The 19,873-nt window shown below is 36.4% G+C and overlaps 1 protein-coding gene across 3 annotated transcripts in view; it reads right to left on the bottom strand.

Annotated features, from left to right (window-relative positions):
• Positions 1 to 499: 499 nt before the first annotated feature.
• Positions 500 to 19,873, bottom strand: part of FAT4 (FAT atypical cadherin 4) — a 158,506-nt gene continuing 139,132 nt past the window's right edge. For 2 of the 3 annotated variants that reach the window (XM_044767261.2, XM_070504723.1), the window contains 6 exons: positions 17,628 to 17,713; positions 16,590 to 16,769; positions 12,335 to 12,459; positions 10,178 to 10,395; positions 5,577 to 5,838; positions 500 to 3,257 (listed from right to left, as the gene is read on the bottom strand). In XM_044767261.2, coding sequence (XP_044623196.2) covers positions 1,393 to 3,257; positions 5,577 to 5,838; positions 10,178 to 10,395; positions 12,335 to 12,459; positions 16,590 to 16,769; positions 17,628 to 17,713 — 2,736 coding nt within the window. In that variant the 3' untranslated portion in view covers positions 500 to 1,392. Of the gene's footprint in view, positions 3,258 to 5,576; positions 5,839 to 7,425; positions 7,622 to 10,177; positions 10,396 to 12,334; positions 12,460 to 16,589; positions 16,770 to 17,627; positions 17,714 to 19,873 lie in introns of those variants that run through there. The other variant, XM_070504722.1, reaches the window with a different exon arrangement.

The following is a 19,873-nucleotide window of genomic DNA, read 5'->3' as shown; positions in this document are numbered from 1 at the left end:
GATTTGTTATGCTCCGGGGAAGTCCAAGAACTCTGACAGGTAGGAATGCACTAAAACGACCTTAAAATATCTGTTCTGGCAATTATCCATACTCATATTCTTTAAAAGAAAATGATGTTGCCCAAGTCCAACTTGCCATACCCTATTGACAACTAGAAACTATTCTCAAATGGGCATGAAAAATGTATAGAAAGGTGAAAAATTAATATCCCACTGTAAATACAAAGTATTTTAAATAAATATTTTAATTCTATTGTTGGCATTTACAAGTAGAAAGCATACAGTATGTTACAAATATCAAAATGTGAAAAATATGAATGTTACATAAGTAACAAATGTAAAAAAAGTATTTTCTTACCTTCCCTGAAAGCAAGAAAATGATTCAGCATAGGAAAATATCAGTATCAAAAACACAGCTTAGGTGTAAAAAAAAGTTTTTACACAGTATTAAAAAAATGATCTACAAAATGACAGAAAGTAAGAAGTGTTGAAATTTGACTTTATATAAATTATAAAACTGGGTACTTGGAATCAACGTTAAGTGGTTGAAAAATAAGTCCAATCATAGGCTTTCTTTAGGTTGATTCTTTAAAATTTCAAAAGCATAGAACATTTTTCAATAAATAACTTTTAAAAGTGTCTCTGAGAAGCGCTGCTGAGAACATCATTCCACAGTAAGAAAGTGGCAGTGTTCTGGGGACAACATGCAATCATTTTGTTCCTGATGGAAGCCTGGTGAAAGTCAGAAGACTGCAATTGTTTACAAAAAAGATTCAGAAGTTTAAACACAATTTTGTAAGAAAGTTCTAAAGTGCTGAACAAAAATGACTTAATTTTAGTACCCACTGTCATGGAAAACTTATTCAAATATTCAGACATTTCTGAGAAACATCAAATACGGAATCTAGAATTCTGAAAAGTGTTAATACTTAGTCTTTCATTCAAGGATAAGAGGGCTCTTTCTACACTTTACAAGGATTGGTTAAACCTCAAGGATCTTGCAATGCAAAACATAACAATAATAATACAATGGAAACAATACACATACCCCACTGTGAAAGCACAAGTTCATTTCTGCAATGGCAACGGTACTAATTTTGAAAGTCACAAATCAAACATTGGTAAATAAGAAAAATCTCTCCAAACCCTGCATGCCACATAACTAGTTACAAAATACGATGCATGCAGGAAAATAAATTCAACCAAGCATATTTAAATTAAAGAGTTGTTTTGAGTCTGTTTCAGCAGCATTGTGGTTATTATTTTTAAAGTTTGCCTCCAACACCAGTCCATACTGGCCTGTTTTGCAAATGTGACCCACCCTTGTCGGCAACCTTACAACGGTTTGAGTGTTTCTTGTTTTTATAATTTTATAATGCCAGTATACAAAGTTCACACATACTGTTCTGCTTCCCCATCTTTGGGGACTGGCTTAGCTGTCCCACCTTTGCCTTCTTCATTTGCTGCTGCTTTTTCTGGGAGAGATGCCAAATCTTTAAAAACATCTACATAATGGCCAAAGCCAGGGCCCCAGTTCAAAAGGTTGTCCCAGTTGAAATTCCCTGCTTGCTGCCCAAGCTTCAAGGGCAGTGTGTTGTCAGCAACCCCCGGTGCTGCTGCCTGTGTGCCCACAGGTCCTCCCTCAGCCCTGCGGCCATGGTATCTTCTAGGTTTCAGCCTAGCTCCATAATTATCTTCATCATCTGCATCAGATTCATTGACTTGAGATAATTTGGGCATCCTGGAAGTATATACCATTGGCTTTTCCCTGTCATATTCCATTTCTGAGCAAGTAAAAGACTCATGCGAGTCACTATCAGAAGAAGATTCTGGAGCTGGAATGCCATCCGCTGGGTTCCTTGTTCTGGACAGTGGCCTTCTGCAGTCCTCTTCTGAAGAAGACCTTCCATGATCTGCACTGCAGATACTTGGGTTTCTAGGGCGAGGGGTGTTCAGCCTCTCCACCTCTTCAATTGAGAGTCCTACTGGAGGAGAAGATTCCAGAGGAATTTGCCCAATTGGCTGCTTTAGGCGACTCCCGGGTCTAGAGCCATGTGATGCCATGGCCTGGGGACTCTTGCTTCTCCTTCCCAGCCTCGTGGCATAATTGAAAATGCCAGGTTGGCAGGCATCACCATGCATTTCCAAAGTATTTCCATCCCTTATAGGCAGATGCAATTCCCTGGCCGGGCTGTTCCTATAGAAAGTAGAGGACTTGGAGAAAGGGGCTGGACTGTGTCTTGACAGAGGGTTGGGAGTTGGGCAAGCCGAGTGGCTTAGGGAGCTGGTTCTTAAACCTTGACTGTACGAAGGCTGGTAAGTCAAACTGCTTGCTCCTAAGGGCATGGGGGATTGCCTTGCAAAGCCTAGAGGACTATGCCTCTGGATAGAAAATTTAGGTGTGTGGCTGCGGAACTGCTTGTAGTGTTGGATGATGTCTGCATCTGAAGGGGCGATGCTACTGGCGTTGTCAATGTCATAGTGCTCTATCTCTTGCTCTGGTGAAGCCAAAGGGGCGCTGGGGATGGTTTCTGAGTTGTGGGGAATATCAGTCTCATCGTAGATGAGGTAGGGGTTTTCCCTTTCGATGATATCTGGCTTAGGGTTCCCTTCAGGCTGCTTCCTCACAGTCATGTCATCCCCGTAGGGAGGAATATTGTCTGGATCATCAAAAGCAACGTTCTCGCTTCCCTTTTTCTTCTTCTCCTTCGGTTTCTTCTCTTCTTTGGGATTTTTGGCTTTCTTCCCCCTGCACTGGTTACACAGAATCAGGCTCAGGACCAAGAGGGCCAGGACTGTCGCACAGCTGCCCACAATGGCAGGCACAGCCCACAGAGGCAAGGAGATCTCTTCAGGGCCTTGACTCAGAACACAGACATGCCCTCCAGGACTTCCAGCTTTGCACACCCTCCCCTGAGGACAGAGGACACCAAGACAGGCCACTACGGTCTCACAGGTCCTCCCCGTGTGCGACTCTGGGCAGCTACAGGTGAAGCCAGAGTGCAGGCCTGGCTCACAGCTGCCACCATTCTGGCAGGGGTGGGAGGCACAGTCTCCAGGAGGAACACACTTGTAGGCATACCACTGATTAATGCACAGTAAATCACCCCAGCAGGGGTTGCTGGCACAAATGTTCGGGCCACGACAGCCAATCTTCACCGAGGGATCTGTCTTAGAGATGGAGGCCAAGCTATGCTTCCCGCTGAAAGGAAGACTTTCTCCACCGTACAGCATAGAGGCAATGCAGCCATCAAAACCTGCAGGGGGAAGACAGAGCAGTAAGGCGTTTTAGAGAAAACCAGCAGCTCAAAACCCTGCACTAATGCAATCTGGTAAAGAGAAGCTCCATGATCACATCATGAGAGTTTAAAAACCACAGTCTCAGAACCCTCTTCCAGTTCAATGGCAGTAAATCTGTGCATCTTACAACCTAACTTAGGACGATGTGTAAGATTTCCACAACAAACATGTGGAGTGGATTGCTCAGATCCCGCTCTGTTGAAGATTTATGAATGACTCAAACAGGCTGGATTTTCTCTTTATCCCTCTTGTCATTTATTTAATTATGTATTGGTTCTATTTTTATAGTCTAATACCAAGAATTGCATATATAGAAGTAAAATATATTGTAAACATACTTTTCAAGAACAAAAATAGGCCAATAGCCTCAACCATTAGACCATATATTCTCAGTGGAAGTGTTATTGCTCCCGAGAAGTTGAACATAGGTTTTTGAGGACCGAAAGAAAAATCTTAGCTGTTACAATGGTTGTGGGTCTCCAAGGGGCAGACACAGAGTAAAACAGAGGCATTGGCATTTCATGAAGTGGGAATGGCAGGGATTAGGAAAAAAGATCTAAAATGGCTCCTTAGAGGGCCAAGATTAAAAAAAATAAGTTGAGAAACACTGTTAGACAAATATTTGTGTTCTAACATTGCTAATGCTTCCGTTGCAGAGCTCAAGAATATATTCTGACGCTAACAACAGAGCATGATTTACTTTCGCTTGTTTTCTTACAATATCCAAACGAATGATCATCTGCATTCTAAAGTAAGGTAAATACATGAAATGACTTATGACTTGGGCTTTAACTTTTATGCCTTAACTCAAGTCTCTCTTATGTATTTTTCGATTTTCCTTTTATTCGGTGCATCATTCTACCTAGCGGTATCTCCTTCCTTGATGCACTCTCTTCCATGAGCTTCTGTGTCATCTGCTGCTCTTGTCCCTCCTCTCTTGGTTTTCTTTCTGTGACTTAGCCTCTCTTCCGTCTCCTTCTCCTCTAAGCAACCATTGACTCCTGGAGTAACTCAAGGTAAAGCCTTAGGCTTTTTTTCACTCTATACCCTTATGTTGGGTTATCTCATCCATGCCCAGGGCTTCAATGACCTGCTTGACATTGATAACTCCTAAATACGTATTTCCAGCTGAAGTCCACACCTGAGTTGTAAGGTGTCTTTCTCAAAGATTCTCCAAACTCAAAATGTCCCCAACCAAAGTCTTGATGTTTCCCACAGATATCTTTCTTTCTGCAGGGTTCTGCAGTGTTCTCTCAGTGACATTACCTTTCTTCTAGTTGAGAAATCAGAAACCTTCCCGAATTTTACCAAAATCATCAGCAGTTGGTTGATTGTAATTCCTATAATACTTCTTCCTTATCCCCTTCTTTCTAACTCCTCTGCCACCATGCTAGTCAAAGCTCACACAACACCTTGTCTGGATCATTGCAATATCTTCCCAGCTAATCTATGCATGTCCACTCTTGTCCTCCAGCGCATTTGCCATGCTGTAGCCTGATGATCTTTACTATCACTATATATTGAACCTTGAAAGTCCTGCAATTAATTTTATTTGTAATTTCCCATTGTTCTGAGAATAAGACCAAAACTGCAACATGGTCTAGAAGGCCTTGTTTCATTCTCCAACTTCATCTTTTACCTGTGACATCAGCCCCCAGTGTACTGGGTTCTGTGATCTTAATCTACATTTTTTTCTTTTTTTTTAGTTTCCATCAATATAAATTAATCTCTCATATGCTCGCATCCTTATCTTCGTAGTTCAGATTTAAGGACAAATGTCAATTTCCCAGGCGGAAGTTTTTCTTTCTCTCTTTTTTTTCCCAATCTCTTAGAATTCTGCATTCTTCCTTCACATCATTTATCATAGTTTAAAAAAATATATTTCCTTGTGTAATGATTTAATTGATGTTTGTCTCCCTTACTGGGCCATATGTTCTATGAAGAGAGTGGCTATTTATTTAGTCCAGCACTGTATTCCCAGGGCCAAGTACAAGGCTCAGTAAATATCTGTTGTTGAATGAACAAATGAATGAGTAAATGAATGAATGTACACATAAATGCTTGGTGGGCAAGAAAAAGATCAAAGTACCACGGGCTGAAGTATGAACTTGGTAGAATGATGGCTAAAGGAAGTGATGGCCAATAATTTATAATAAACTTTCTGAACATGTCATGATAGTCTTAGAATATCCATAATAGATATTATCAGATATCCAACTACTTTTAGAGGAACATGTTACTTTTCCTTTTTGACTTGATTCAACACAAGCATTTACCTGTTTGAGTATCTCGATGGGCTTGATTGGGTGGAATTCCTCCAAGAGATATAGTGAGCACATCGAGGCCACCAAAATCCTGAGTAGGGTGAATGATATCTCTGTTATATATTCTGTCAATGGACAATACTGTGACTGTTCCATTTTTTCCAATTAGAAAAGTGTGCCAGTGGCCATCTGCAACGTAAACTTCAGGAATATTTCTCTCTACTTTCCCAGCAACTCCTGCATCCGATATAAAATGCACTTTGCCATTCTTAATCTGTAAGACATATTAAAAATAATGTACAATTAAACTATGATATGCTTGAATAAAAATAAAATAAAAATGGAATGTAACCTTAACACATTGATCAATTTAAAGAAGACAGAATGGTTGAGGGGTCTGACTATATCGGAGTATATTTACTCATATTGTCTCTACAATTTTAGGCTAAATATACCTTCACATTTAATAGTTTCAAGATATTCTTACATTTATACCTAATTTTTCAAGATGCCCAGAATTATTTTGCAGAATACAATTGAGATAATAGAGTGAATACAGATTTTAAGGTAAGTAAATTACACCTTTTTGTGATTACTTACTTTTTTTTTTGTTTTAAAGATTGGCACCTGAGCTAACAACTGTTGCCAATCTTTATTTTTTTTCTGCTTTATCTCGCCAAATCCCCCTGGTACATAGTTGTATATCTTAGTCGCAGGTCCTTCTAGTTGTGGCATTGATTACTTACATTTTAACGGGAATTTGGAGTGTAAAAATTCCATCAGTTTAGTATATGACTCATAGTGATCAAAAAATGTTAAAACTACTTAGAAAAATCGATGCTTAGCTAAAAACGAAGCATAGTCGGAAAAGCAAAGACAAAAATAAATTGCTTTACCTGTCATCTATTACACACTGGAATTTTAGAAAAAAATCATGCCTATTGTTTATATCATTTATTAAGATGAAAGCTATGATGAATAAAGGGTGAGTTCTTAATAATGAGGTGTCTGGGCAAGTCTTCCCTTTGACTGTCTGTTACAATTTATCTAAGGGATATTTGGTTTCTCGTACTTTGCCCAATAGAACATTGGGATGCTCCTACTCTGGTTTCCAGCTACCAAGTTTCCAGTCTTCTGAGTAGACACTTTAGAAAATGAAATAATTTATGAGGCAGGATGAACATTTGGTTCAGAGAGCGTAATCCCACCACTACTGCCAGACAGAGCTGGTGCCTCAGCCAGGGATGAAGTGGCACTGAATCTCAAATGACGAGAATGAAAGGATGGATCAGTTTATTTTGTCACTCAGATCAAATGCTATTTCTACTTGCAACAAACACATCTGGTAGAACTAAAAATCAGTTATTTTTACTTTGTGGAAAATATGCCTAACACATTTACATACGTCATTCATATTGTAATATTTTATTAAAGCAGTCTCTCCAGGTAATATATTTTAGTACTAAACGCAGATAGAAAAAAAGTGAAAGTTGTGGTTAAATGACAATAACATTTCATAAAATGGGCAATGTCTCATGAAACACACAGTAAAAACAGCAACTCCTCTTTGGTTATAGCCAGAGGTCTTTTTGGAAAAAAAGCCTTGGGAAGAGGCTTTTCCCGGATCTGTGTTTCTCCTCTACTTGATCACACCATGTTATCTTTCCATTTGACCAATTTCTGATGAGAGAGTCTTTAGAATATACCACAGAGTAGGCTGGATAAAAATATAGGTTCCCTTGATGACATTCTTAATGCTTTCCCTCTTCCCGATAATACCGTACCTAACTCTTGTATCCTTCTGACTTTCAAAACATCATGCTAATTTTTGGCTTGGTTTTATTTATTTGTAGTTTTATTTGTTCATTTATTCATTTATTTTTGAATTGATGCAGTTCTGAATCTCATCCCAACTCTGTACAATATATGAAGACTCACTTATAAACAAAAACAAACAAAAAAACTACACACCAAAACAATAGAACTGATTTTGAGTAGAAAGAAAGTCCATCATCTGACATTATGACAGAACTCCAAATATGGAGATACACGGTATGCTACAAAAGAAGAGAGAATTGTGAAACACTTTCAATATAGTGTCAACACAGTTATACCCAAGTATGCTTTCCTTTTGTTTTTCTCTCTGAAATGTTCTCTCTTTCTTTCCTTTTTAATCCAAAGAGATCCTATGTATTTTACATATTCTCCCCTCTCCTCACATTGCTCTTGCTACCCACTCCTGACACTTTCTCCTCGGACTACATGGAATCCCGTTTATCCAACTCTGTTTTTCATTTTCACAAAGTATCTTCTAGCTGTCTTTGTGTGTGTGTGTGACAGAGAGAGAGAGAGAGAGAGAGAGACTGACTGATTCAGAGTATGCAAAACAATCAGAAAGAGAGAAGGAAACTGTCAGAAAGTGAGCCAAAAGAAAGAAAGAAGAAAACCAGGGGCCTTGGTCACTGATAAGCTAACTGATAAGTAATTCCTAGCCTGTATAAGCAGATCGTATTCCTGTCATCCAAATCACTTGCCTGCTTACAACAGGAACTCTCTTCCTGTCTATTTAGTTCTCCTTCTCTGCTGTTCTGGGGTTTTCTTTTTTAGTCTACTTAGTTTACCTGCCAAGCGCCTTAATCTCTGCAAGGCTGTTTTTCAAAATTTTCATACAAAAGAAATATGCATTTTGGTCTGCATTAGTCATTATTTTTATTCATTAGCATTTACTTTCCCTTCAGTAAACAAAAAATCTCTTTGTAAATGCTTGCTACCAATGTAACGAAATCTGGAAAAGTTGCATGTGGCTGTCCTGTTGGAAATGCAAGATTGTATGGTGACAAAAATGGATCCTGACATTCAACTTCTTCCTTAAGGAAGAAAAAAATCCTGTCTCTGATTTCTTCAACCATGTTGTATTTTGTATCTCTTGGCTTAAGGAGATAACAGAGAGAACTATTTCATATGTCATTTAAATGGCACGAGAACTTGGAAGCAGCTTAACAGATAACGCACAGACCTCAATGTCAAAGTCTCCCAACATATATAAAAACCTTTTCTTGTAGACTATGAAGGTCTATGGCTTTCTACTTCTTTACTTTCTTCGCTTCTGATACACTTTTCAATGAAAATCATAAACATCAAATAGTAGCATTATACAATGACTTACGTGCTGTTTTGTATAGCTGCTTCAGTAATTCCGAAACTGGGCTCTTTGTTTCCATAATGGAGGTAAAGCTATAACCTGAAGATATTCTCTTATACTAGATTAGGGCAGAGTTTCTCTAGCTCAGCACTACTGATCGTTCAGGCTGGATAATTCTTTGTTGTGGCGTACGGAGGTTGTTTAACGGCATACCTGACTGATACCCACTAGATGCCAGTAGCATTCCCCCAAACATGACGATAAAGATTGTCTCCAGACGTTGCCAACTGTCCCTCGGGGGCAAAATCACTCCCAGTTGGAAATGACTGCATTAGGGGAATTATAATATGAAAATTCTGAAAAGGTTGTTTTTTGTACTACTTATTAAAGATATGTACATGCAAGATAAGAGTTGGTTTGATGGAGAGAAATTTTGAGAATAAAGAGGCTGAAACTTAGAGGTGAACATCTGTTTTTATTTTTAGTATTATACGTGAATTACATCTAGTAAATTTTGATGTATATTGACTTTTTTCTTTAAGATTTTAGTAATTTCAAAATATTGATCTATAGGTGAAAAGAATTCAGGAAATCTAGGTTTATTTTTTTAAAAATTTACCAAAATTCATATAAAAATGATGAGTAGAATTACAATATACAAAATTACATTAATAGAAAGCTGTCAATATAACTTAACTAAAGAAAATGATGGTAAGGGATGAAGTCTTATTTGTGTCAAAGAAAGTAGAATAATAGTTTTAGAAATTAAGAAAGATAAGAGCTGATGAGAAATGCATATCTAATGAAATTATTCACCAGTTTAGCATCTCATTTACAGTTGAGGAAAAGAAATATGTAAAAGCCTAATGATAAATCAATCCATTGTTCTCATGAAATATAATGTTTAAAAATTATTTATTTAGAAATTATTTGGAGAAGTTAGCTATAATTTTACTTACAATAATTCCAAAAATATTTAATTTCACCAGGTTTCCCTAGATAGTCAATTGAATATATGCTCCAGAATAAAGCCAGATAATTTCAAAACGTTTTTCCTTATTCTAGGCCAGCCAAATATTATATACATATCAATATTTGGAAAAATTCATGGAGGAAAATATTTTTCCATTTCAAAGACACATTTACTTTGTTTAAAAGTAGGGAAAAAAACAACATAAATTCTTCTCTGACAAAATAGATCGCAACAAATTCTTTCTGTGCTCTCCTACCTAGCAGTGGTCTCTACTCTAAACCAAGACAAAAGTGTTTAGAAACCAAACCATTCAGATCTTTGTTACTCTGGCCAAAGCCTGAGGAATAGTTAAGATAGATGACATTGGAATAGTGCCCAGCGTTAGTCGGAACTCTAATGGGTTGTAAAGAAAAGGACAGAAATTATGGGAGACGTGATTTAAACCATGACACAGCAGGCGGTCTAATCAAATGAAGTCACCATTAGCTTTTATCCTACCTTCACAGTGGTGTAATTGCTGCTTTCTTGGATATGGATTAAAATGCCATTCTCGCTTCTTGTCCTGAATTTTACTTCCAGACTGTTCACACCAAAAGGCTCCAACATGGCACCTCGTATGCTCTGTCTTAACAAATATTCCCGCTTCTCATTCTGACTCATGTGATACTCCAAGCGCCCTTTGCCTTCTAATGATAAGGCAGTGTCGGGAGTAACAGCTGAAAGGCAGCAAAGAGAGGGGAAAATGCATGCGTCAATTAGGCATTCTTACAGGGTTTCATAAGTAACAAAAAATTATTAAAAAGGACAATGAAAATATTAAATTTTTGTAATTAATGTCCCTAAATCCTCTTCCTGAAAAAATAATATCCACTTGTAAATTATTGTATAAGTTGATTTCAAATGATTAAATCTATTTCAGAACCATGAAATGCAAAACATTTTATGACAGTCATTAAACATTTGGGAATGATTCATTAAATATTTGATACATGGTATAAATTAGGAATACCTGAAGAGCGAGCCACCTGTTAAAAATATGCAGTTGGAAAATTTGTTTATAATAAGTTTCTTTGTGTTTCCAAAATTCAGAAATGAGTATATATTTTCATAGTTAAAATGATTTGTGATCTTTACTCTCTGACATGTTAGAAATTTGGCCAAAGAAGTATACAATCAAATATTTATGTTTGTAACTATCTTTATTTAGTAATAATTGTAGAATTTATCATATGTATAATATCATGTATAATTATGTTATCATAGTCTGATAAAATGTTCACACTAGTGAAGTATGGAAGTTTGTTAGAGCGAACGTAGCTAAAGAAAGGAAATAAAGCAAATGGGCTCAGAAGGATTTCAGCATTGCATTGTCCCTTTTAAAAGTACCTTGTATAGTATGTGCGTTATATCTCAATAAAAAGGAAGAAACTCGGGCATTTCTCAAGCTAATGACTCATTTCATACTCCAGATACAACTGAGTTTCTACTTACTAAAAACTCATTACTTAAAAAAAAAATCATGTGACAATGTGCTTTTTCTATGTTTTTATTTCACCCTAAATAAGCACAATTATATTTTCTGCTACTAAGATCTTTATGATTATGGTATATCCTTAATTTAATCATGAATTTCTATTCATTCTCATATTATAATAGAATTAAATGAATCATTAAAACGTGGTTAGATAACTACAATGATTTAAGTAGTAACCACTTATTTGAAAATGAAGCAATTTCTACAAAAGAAACCCCATTAGGGTTAGTTAGTGAGATGTACAGTGTAAAAGTAGAGAATGCCATGCTCTAACGATGGCCTGAACATCATTGATGTCTTATTAACAATTACACTAGGGTTTAAAACAAATAACTAATAAAAGGATTTACAAACTAATACTTAAAACCAGTTTGAGTAACTACAAATTAAAATTCAAGTATCATCTTTAATTGTCATAAGTTATATTGCCATTGTATGATGTTTTGAGCTCAGTGGTCAGTGATTTCATATTTATACTTTTCTACCAAATACAAAATATTCACCATCAAATATCTGCTAAAGTGAGATAACATTAAGCCAAAGCCTGTATATAGCTCCTGGCCTTGTAAATTACCTAGCATGACTATAGGTAAAACAAAAATAACTAAAAGATATATTTATAAAATGAAAACTAAAGATTTATTTAGTAAATAATTCTGAAATGATGTCACTCTTCCTCAGGTTAAAAAAATGAATTTAGAGCCAGCCCTGATGGACTAGGGGTTGAAGTTCAGTATTCTCACTGCTTGGGTGGCTCAGGTTCTGTTCCCAGGTGCAGAACCACAACACTGGTCTGTCAGGTGCCATGCTGTGGCAGTGGCTCACAGAGAACTAGAAGGACTTACAACTAGAATATACAAGTATGCACCGGGGCTTTGGGGAGTAAAAAAAAAGAGGAAGATTGGCAACAGATGTTAGCACAGGTTGAATCTTGCCCAACAACAACAACAAAATAGAATTTAAAAATGTAACTCTTATTTTACTAATTATTGCCCATTTAATATTTTTAATATTTAGAATGAAAAGATAATTCTTTTGATTCAATTACATATTTAGGTGCACATATTTAAACTTTTCATGGTTATTATAATTTCCAGTGGAAGATGAAACAGCTTGCATACATTTTTCACAGTACTTCCCAGTCAGTCCTTCTTTGCAATGACACTGCTGCCATGACCAGTAATCCGTACACGTGCCACCATGTTGGCAGGGGCTGCGGGTACAAGCACCTTCTAGTCTAGGGCATCTAAAAGAAATCAGAATAAAAACTCATAAAACACAAAATAAGATGGGGGGGTAATTTGTTAAATTAGATGCAAACTTTTATTAACCTGCCTCGTTTCATGGACTTAATTTTTTGAAACTCAAGTCACAACTACATTTGGAGCAGCTAAGCAAACTGGGAGTTGTCCTGTAACACATGGCCTGCCTCATTCAGAAAGGAGAAGACTAAACAGAATAACATCTTACACAATAAAGAGAAAGGGGTGATAACTTCTTTAAATTCTTACTTGAGCCAGAATTCTTGGTCAAATAAACACTTTGGTTAAAATGATCTCAGGCCACATGTTTGTTTGAGTGCACATCTCCACCAGACAACTCATGCAACTAATGCTTATTGAATACCCACTAAACACCAGGCATGGAGATTAAATGATGAAAAAAATATCCATGTGTTCATGGAATATTTGTTTTTCCTTGTTGGGGAGAAAGACAAAAAAATTGGTAAACATGTAGTATGTTAGAAAGAAGGAAGCTCTATAGGAAAATTAAAACAGAGAGAGAGGTTCGGGAGTTTTGGAGGGTTGCTGGATCTATCGATCAGGCAGTGAAGGAAGGACCCATTTTTGTAAAGACCTAAGCAAAGTGAGAGAGCAAAGTGTATCTGGTAGAAGATCATTCCAGGGAGAGGAAACAGCAAGTGGGACAGCCCTAATGTGAAAGTGAACCTGGTATGTTTGAGGAACACCAAGGGGCCCAAAATGGTTACAGTGGGGTGAGCAAGGAGAAGATAGTCAGCAAGTCAAGGGGGAGGCCAGATCATGGAGGCCTTGTAAGTCAGGATAAGAGCTGACTTGTGTTTTTAAAATGTCATTCTGGTTGCTGGTGGATCAGGTGAGGTACATCAGAAAGAGTGGACTCAAAGGTAAGTCTAAAAGTTTTGATTGAGTCCCCTCAGGTGAACTGACTTATCATTACCTGAGACAGAGAAAACTGTGGAAGGAGTCCATTTGGGATGAGTCAGGAAGGAAGACCAGAAGTTCAGTTTTAAACTTAAGTTTGAGATATTTGATAGAATACACGTGGGATATGGAGTAAGTGGTTGGGTATGAGAGTCTAAAGTTCAGAGGAGAGGCCAAGTTGAAAATAAACATTTCAGGGTCACCAGCTTTAGATACAATACTTAAAACTGAGGACTATAAAAAATTATTTAAAGAATGAATATAGATACAAAAGAGAAGAGATCAAGGAGATGAAAAGAAGAGTCAGAGTAGAAAATCTGGAGCGTACCATGTGCTAGTGGACAGCCTAACAAAGTATTTTTAGGAGGAGGAGGTGATGAACGGCTCGTAATGTTGCTGAAGTTCAAAATAGATGAGAATTGACTGTTGATTTTAGCAACACAGGTTATTGATCACTTTGAAAAAGAGTAATTTTTCAAAGAAAAGGGAGAGAATTAGGCTGGTAGCTAGAGAGGAAAATGGGATTAATAAAATTTTTTTCAGAGGGCCAGCCCAGTGGCGTAGTGGTCAAGTTGCATGCTACACTTTGGCAGCCCAGGGTTGGTTGGTTTAGATCCTGGGCATGGACATACATACCACTCATCAGCCATGCTGTGGTGGTATCCCACTTACAAAATAGAGGAAGACTGGCACAGATGTTAGCTCAGTGACAATCTTCCTCACCAAAAAAAGAAAAGAATAAAGGTTTTTTGGTCTTTTTTTCACTCTAAAAGCCAGATCTTTGATCATCTTTTTGATCCCCACTTCTCTCACTCCACAACACAATGGTTTATTAAACCTCTGGCCAGTGCTGAGGAGCTGAGAATATTGGAAAGAGTTCCCTCACCCTGCCGCCAAGTTAGGTTTTCATCTACGAAATGAGTCCACAAAATACAACAGTAAAAAAATACCCATTACAGCCAATAAAGTTTTTTTTCTAAAATAAAATAACAGCATGAATTGAAATGAGAAAAGAAATACTGTTGAGAAAGCTGGAGTGCTGTTTTTAGAAGGTTTTGAAGGATGGAATCTATTGCAAAAAAAGGGGGATTGGTTTTTGTGGGAGTGGAAACCGTTCATTCATAATAATAGATAGAAGATATACTAGCGGGTGCACTGGCAGATTGAAGGAGTGAGGTTTTGGGAGTTTTCTCCTGGTTGCTTCAATTTTGTGAGCAAGTCAGGAAGCAAATTCACTCCGTGAGAAAGATGATGCAGGAGACGACGTCTGAGGTCTGTGGAAAGAGGAGCATGATGCAGTCATTGAGGTGGTGGGAAGATGATTAAACTGGTGCAATCTAATACATTGCCAGGCAAAATGATGAGCTCACCAGAGCTCAGTAATCACGAATGCAGAGACTATGAAGTTCTCAAGAGCAAGGTCCTGCCCTTTCCAGTCATTGGCCTCCAGCACCAGGCTGAGTGTTAGCTCGGGACCCAGCTCTGCTACTCACTGGCTGACCGACCCTGGGCGAGTGTTTTAAACTCTGAGCAACTCAGTTACCTCACCTGTAACATGAAAATGATAGTGTCTGCCTCACAAAATGTTTGTAAAGGTTAAACAGACTAATAAGATAAAATACGAAGAATAATGTAGATACATAGTAAGCTATCAAAAAATGTTAGTCCCTGTGGACACTAGGTAAATCCGAAATGAAAGAATGAAAGTAAATCCTCCAATGTGGGGTCCTTGAAATATTTAGTCTTTTAAATCCTATATTATTCCAACATATACAAAGAAAATAATATCCATCATATGAAAATAAAAAATGATTAGAAATAAAATCAAACTTATTATGTATAAGATGAAATAAATATTTCCAGGGAAGCTCCAGTCTTAAATTTAGAATCTTTTGTGACAAAGAGTGATGGAAAAATTAGATTAAATATTTTCATTTTAAGAAAATTCTATCTCAATTTACAAATTTTCTGAGATATGAAATATATGCTTCATGTGAAGCATAATTTGAGTGAAAATTAATGTACGAATATTCTATTTAAGATGGCATATAAAGAGGCAGCAAATTATCTACATTTATGACAATTATAACCTTTCTGGAAAGTAATTTGGCAAAACACACATGACTTAGATTTCTATGTTTTGAACTAAAAAGATGTTCACAACATATTTTAAAGTGAACAAATTCAGTATTTAAAAAAAATTTGTGTGACCATGGAGAAAGATACACAAGGATGTGCAGATTAAATGATCAACAATGGTTAGCAATGAGAAAGCTGTATTTTTCTGTACTGTGTAATTAATTATAGTGTGACAGTACTATTTTGTAATAAACAATAACAAATAGAAAAATAAAGGCAAATTCCAAATTGTATTAAAATACTTAAGTCACAAATATTAGGAAATGGACACAGCTTTGTCTCTGTAATTTTATTTCTAGAAATCTCAAGCAACAAAATAACATGAGCAAAGATTTTCGTGAAAATAAATTAATCAAAGGGTTGTTAATATATTAACAAACTTGGAAACAACTAAAGTGTACAACCATAGTTAAAATGGGGCACATCTATCTTATGGAACAATAGCCAGTCATGAAGATGATAATAACCTAACAGTGCTGTCTCTGGGTAGTTAGTTTACAGGCTATTTTAAAATTTTCTGAATTTTCAAAATTTTCAATACGAACAAAAATAATTTTCAAAATAAAATGTATTATTTTTACAAATCCGAAGAAGTTGCTGGGAACCTAACCAATAATCTAATAGCAAAAAAAAGTCTTACAGTTTACAATTTACAATTAATAAAATTATTACTTGTCATTCACGATGTATCCACTTTGGGAGAATGTGTATGTTTACATGTAAAGCTATTTAATTTCAAATAGTTTTCTGTATACGTTATTAATAATATGAATATATTGCTATGTGCCAGGTTCCTTTCTTTGTGATTTTCCTAATTGACTCATATAATCTTCACAAGTCTGTAAGGTAAGGTAAAGCACATACATACATACATGCCTGCATACATATTTTTTCTAAAATTTCACAGCTATAAATAAATATTTAAAATTCAAAGTGATGTAAAAGATTTGGTATTTTTAGGGCTACGGCACAATAATTTCACCTTTTGATGCTCAATTACCGTATACTTTTTGCTTTTGTTTCTTTAAAATAGTAAGAAATAAAATTGCCATACTGATCTAGGATGCCTTGTGCTGCCAAAGCTTGGCTGGGTTCCAGAGGCCTTCCATTGACCGCAAACTCCATTATACACCCGACAAAATCGTGGCTTTCCACGTGTCCTCGCCTCTGAAGGATTGGTTCCAGTGATCTGATACCTCCCACTGTGACTCGATTTGGCTGGACGTCAAGAGTCCTACAGAAGAAAGGAAATAGGAGTATGTTAGTACCAACAGGATAGATTTCAGTAGAATGTTTTAGTTTAAAAAAGGGTGAATATAACTTTTTCTGGCATGTATTATAGCACGGTAAATTTCAATGGAAAACATTACCTATTGATGCATCTCCTCTAAATAGATCCCTAGAGGATGGTTAGGTTGTCAAAGTATGAAAAATAGTAAAATGCATGGAAATGATACTTTCAGTTAGTTAAATGAGATGTATATAACCATGTTGAGTTAGCAAGAGACAGCATACTATAAGCAAGAAGATAAAATGCAGTAATGGCAACTTTAACATTAATGTCAGATTTCACTTTTCCTTTGCTAACGAGAAGATGAGGGATGCCAATAAGTTGATTAATGCAATGGATGATGTGTCACTATTTATTTTTCTATTTCTATTAAAATTACTTATGTTTTAGGTGAGGTGATGCTGTGTTTCACCCTGAAGTGCTACTGAAAAATATCTGTCAATTATTGTCACATACAACTTTCAGAGAATGTGTTTAACAGGGGGGTGTGGTCCTTACCCTAACCTTGCAGGACCCAGGTCACATGCAACTATTTCAGGAAGCTTCTCAAAGAGTATAGGCTACATTCATCTTCCCTTCTCGAGCTTTATCGTCATCTCTACCACTTCATTTCACACCTTTTTTACACATTTCGTACACTAATTATTAACTTTTTATTTTACAGCATGAAAATCCCTTTGGGGAGGATAAAATATCTTAAAACTTTTATGTAATACCTAATATGAGAAAACTACTTTTACATATGTAATTTCCTTTTTAATGTCAAGTAATAATAAGGATCAAACTAATAATTTTGCTTACCAGTCATCTGAAACTGCCACATTACTGACAGTGCAATATCCTGGTTCTTGGTTCTCAGAACAAGAGTCCACAGTTAAGGAAGCTGCCTATAAAGCAAGAGAAGGAAACATTCACCTTGGGTTCTACTGTCCCTACTGTTCATTTCAGCCGACAGTGCACGGGACTTGTTTCTATGTGGATGTGATTTCAAAATTGCAATAACATTTTTTTTTTTTTTTTTTTTGAGAAAGATTAGCCCTGAGCTAACATCTGCTGCCAATCCTCCTCTTTTTGCTGAGGAAGACTGGTCCTGAGCTAACATCCGTGCTCATGTTCCTCTACTTTATATGTGGGACGACTACCACAGCATGGCTTGCCAAGTGGTGCCATGTCCACACCAGGGATCCAAACCGGCAAACCCCAGGCCGCCGAGAAGCAGAACGTGCAAACTTAACCACTGCACCACCGGGCCGGCCCCTGCAGTAACATTTTGATTTATTATACTGTAATATAATGCCCTTGACATCTCTTAGGATATTAGACAGTAGTCTTGGACAGCTTCTTGAGGTTACCATCTTAAGACTGTGCATGTTTTTTCTACTCTACAGCTATTCTAACAAAGGAAAAGACATTTGATTTCTGATTTGCAAGTCTTATTCCAATAATCTGTCAATACTATTGACAAAAAGATTTTGAAAGTACAGTGTAAATACTATCACAGGAACCTATGAAGATTGTAATACTTCTATTAAAGATAAAATTTGAGATAATGTAAACAAATCATTAGATGCTCTTTTCATATATAATAAAAATCATTATTTATAAATAGCGTATTATAGCAAATCTAAGTATGATCAGAATGTATTATCATATATTTCTATACAGCAGAAACGCTCCCTAATGTTTAAGTCACAACTAACAGTAAATGTTTTTGTATCCTATGGAATGCATACACCCCTGAGAAAAAAGCCTTCTGTTTAGCAGAACATATGCATACTCCTTTTGATCAATAAAACAGTCATTGAGTCATAGTCACAAGATCCAAGAATATGACAGAAGTCAGTGCTCTCTATATTGGGCACTGGCCACGGAGATGGCTGTGGTCCAGTTTAAGACCAAGGTTGTGGCATATCCATGTCATTCTGTGCTCCTCGATACTGTTGTGATGCCCCTCCTTAGTTCCCCAAATGACAATAAAATTCTGCAAAGGACAAAACTTTGCAGATTTTAGTTGGTGAAATTACAAGGATGATAGTCACAGTGTGGTGTTTCAGAACATGGCCAGTAAATCATAGGAAGAGACATAACCCCAAATCCAGAAGCACAGGAGGACGGAAGCTTTCTCCCAATGCAGACAATAAAGGATTCTACCTAAATTATTTGAACGCCACAGAACAGGGCTAATTGAACTTTGTCCATTTGTGTAACAGAAACATAAATACTGTGCAAGTATTCATTTATGAGAATGGTTATCATTTGAAGTTAAGTTTAATAAAAGCACAGTAAATGTATGAAACATAAGACAAGGAGGTTAAGCGAGTTGACGAACATTATATCTCACTTACATGCAAAGGTGTCAGGTTTTCTGTCTTCGTGAATCAGGTCACTTTCATTTTGTGTGGGAATGATTAATTTCCTTAATATCCGATTTTTATCAATATTGCATATAACTTTTAGAGATTGTCCATAAAAATATATACTTAGATAAGAGATTTGTAAAAGAATATCTTAATACCTCATGTTTCAGAAATAATAAATGGGATCAGTTTACAACTATTATGCATCAAATATTACTAGCTAGAATATTTTTAAATATTTCTATCAGTTAATTATTATAACATTATAAGCTCCATACAATAAACTCTCATGAGCCATGTAAATTTTTTTCTTGCCACCTTCTCAAGGAAATTATAAATACTAACATTTTTAGGGAACATTTACACTTCCAATTCTATGTCAAGACTTGCATGCCCCATTTAGTTAACTTTTGCAATAGTTCTTTTTTTTCCAGTGGTCTATAAAATTGAGAGACATTCAATCTCAAAAGCATTATTAGGTTTTCATGATAAAATGTATGTTGCTTATGTTGACTATTTGATTTAAGCACTTCCCTTTAATTTATTTCTAAAACAAAATGTTAACACATTTTTTCTGTGTATACTATGTAAAATGGCCACCCATTCTAGAGATTCTTAAAGTTATCACAAACTAGAAAGCATCACAGGGATATTTATGAATGCCTCAACTAGAAAAGAAAACAACTTAGA

The sequence above is a fragment of the Equus asinus genome, chromosome 3, assembly GCF_041296235.1.
Source record: "Equus asinus isolate D_3611 breed Donkey chromosome 3, EquAss-T2T_v2, whole genome shotgun sequence".
NCBI lineage: Eukaryota > Metazoa > Chordata > Mammalia > Perissodactyla > Equidae > Equus > Equus asinus.
The sequence above is the reverse complement of the archived record's forward strand: the minus strand, read 5'-3'. Positions and strand labels throughout refer to the sequence as shown.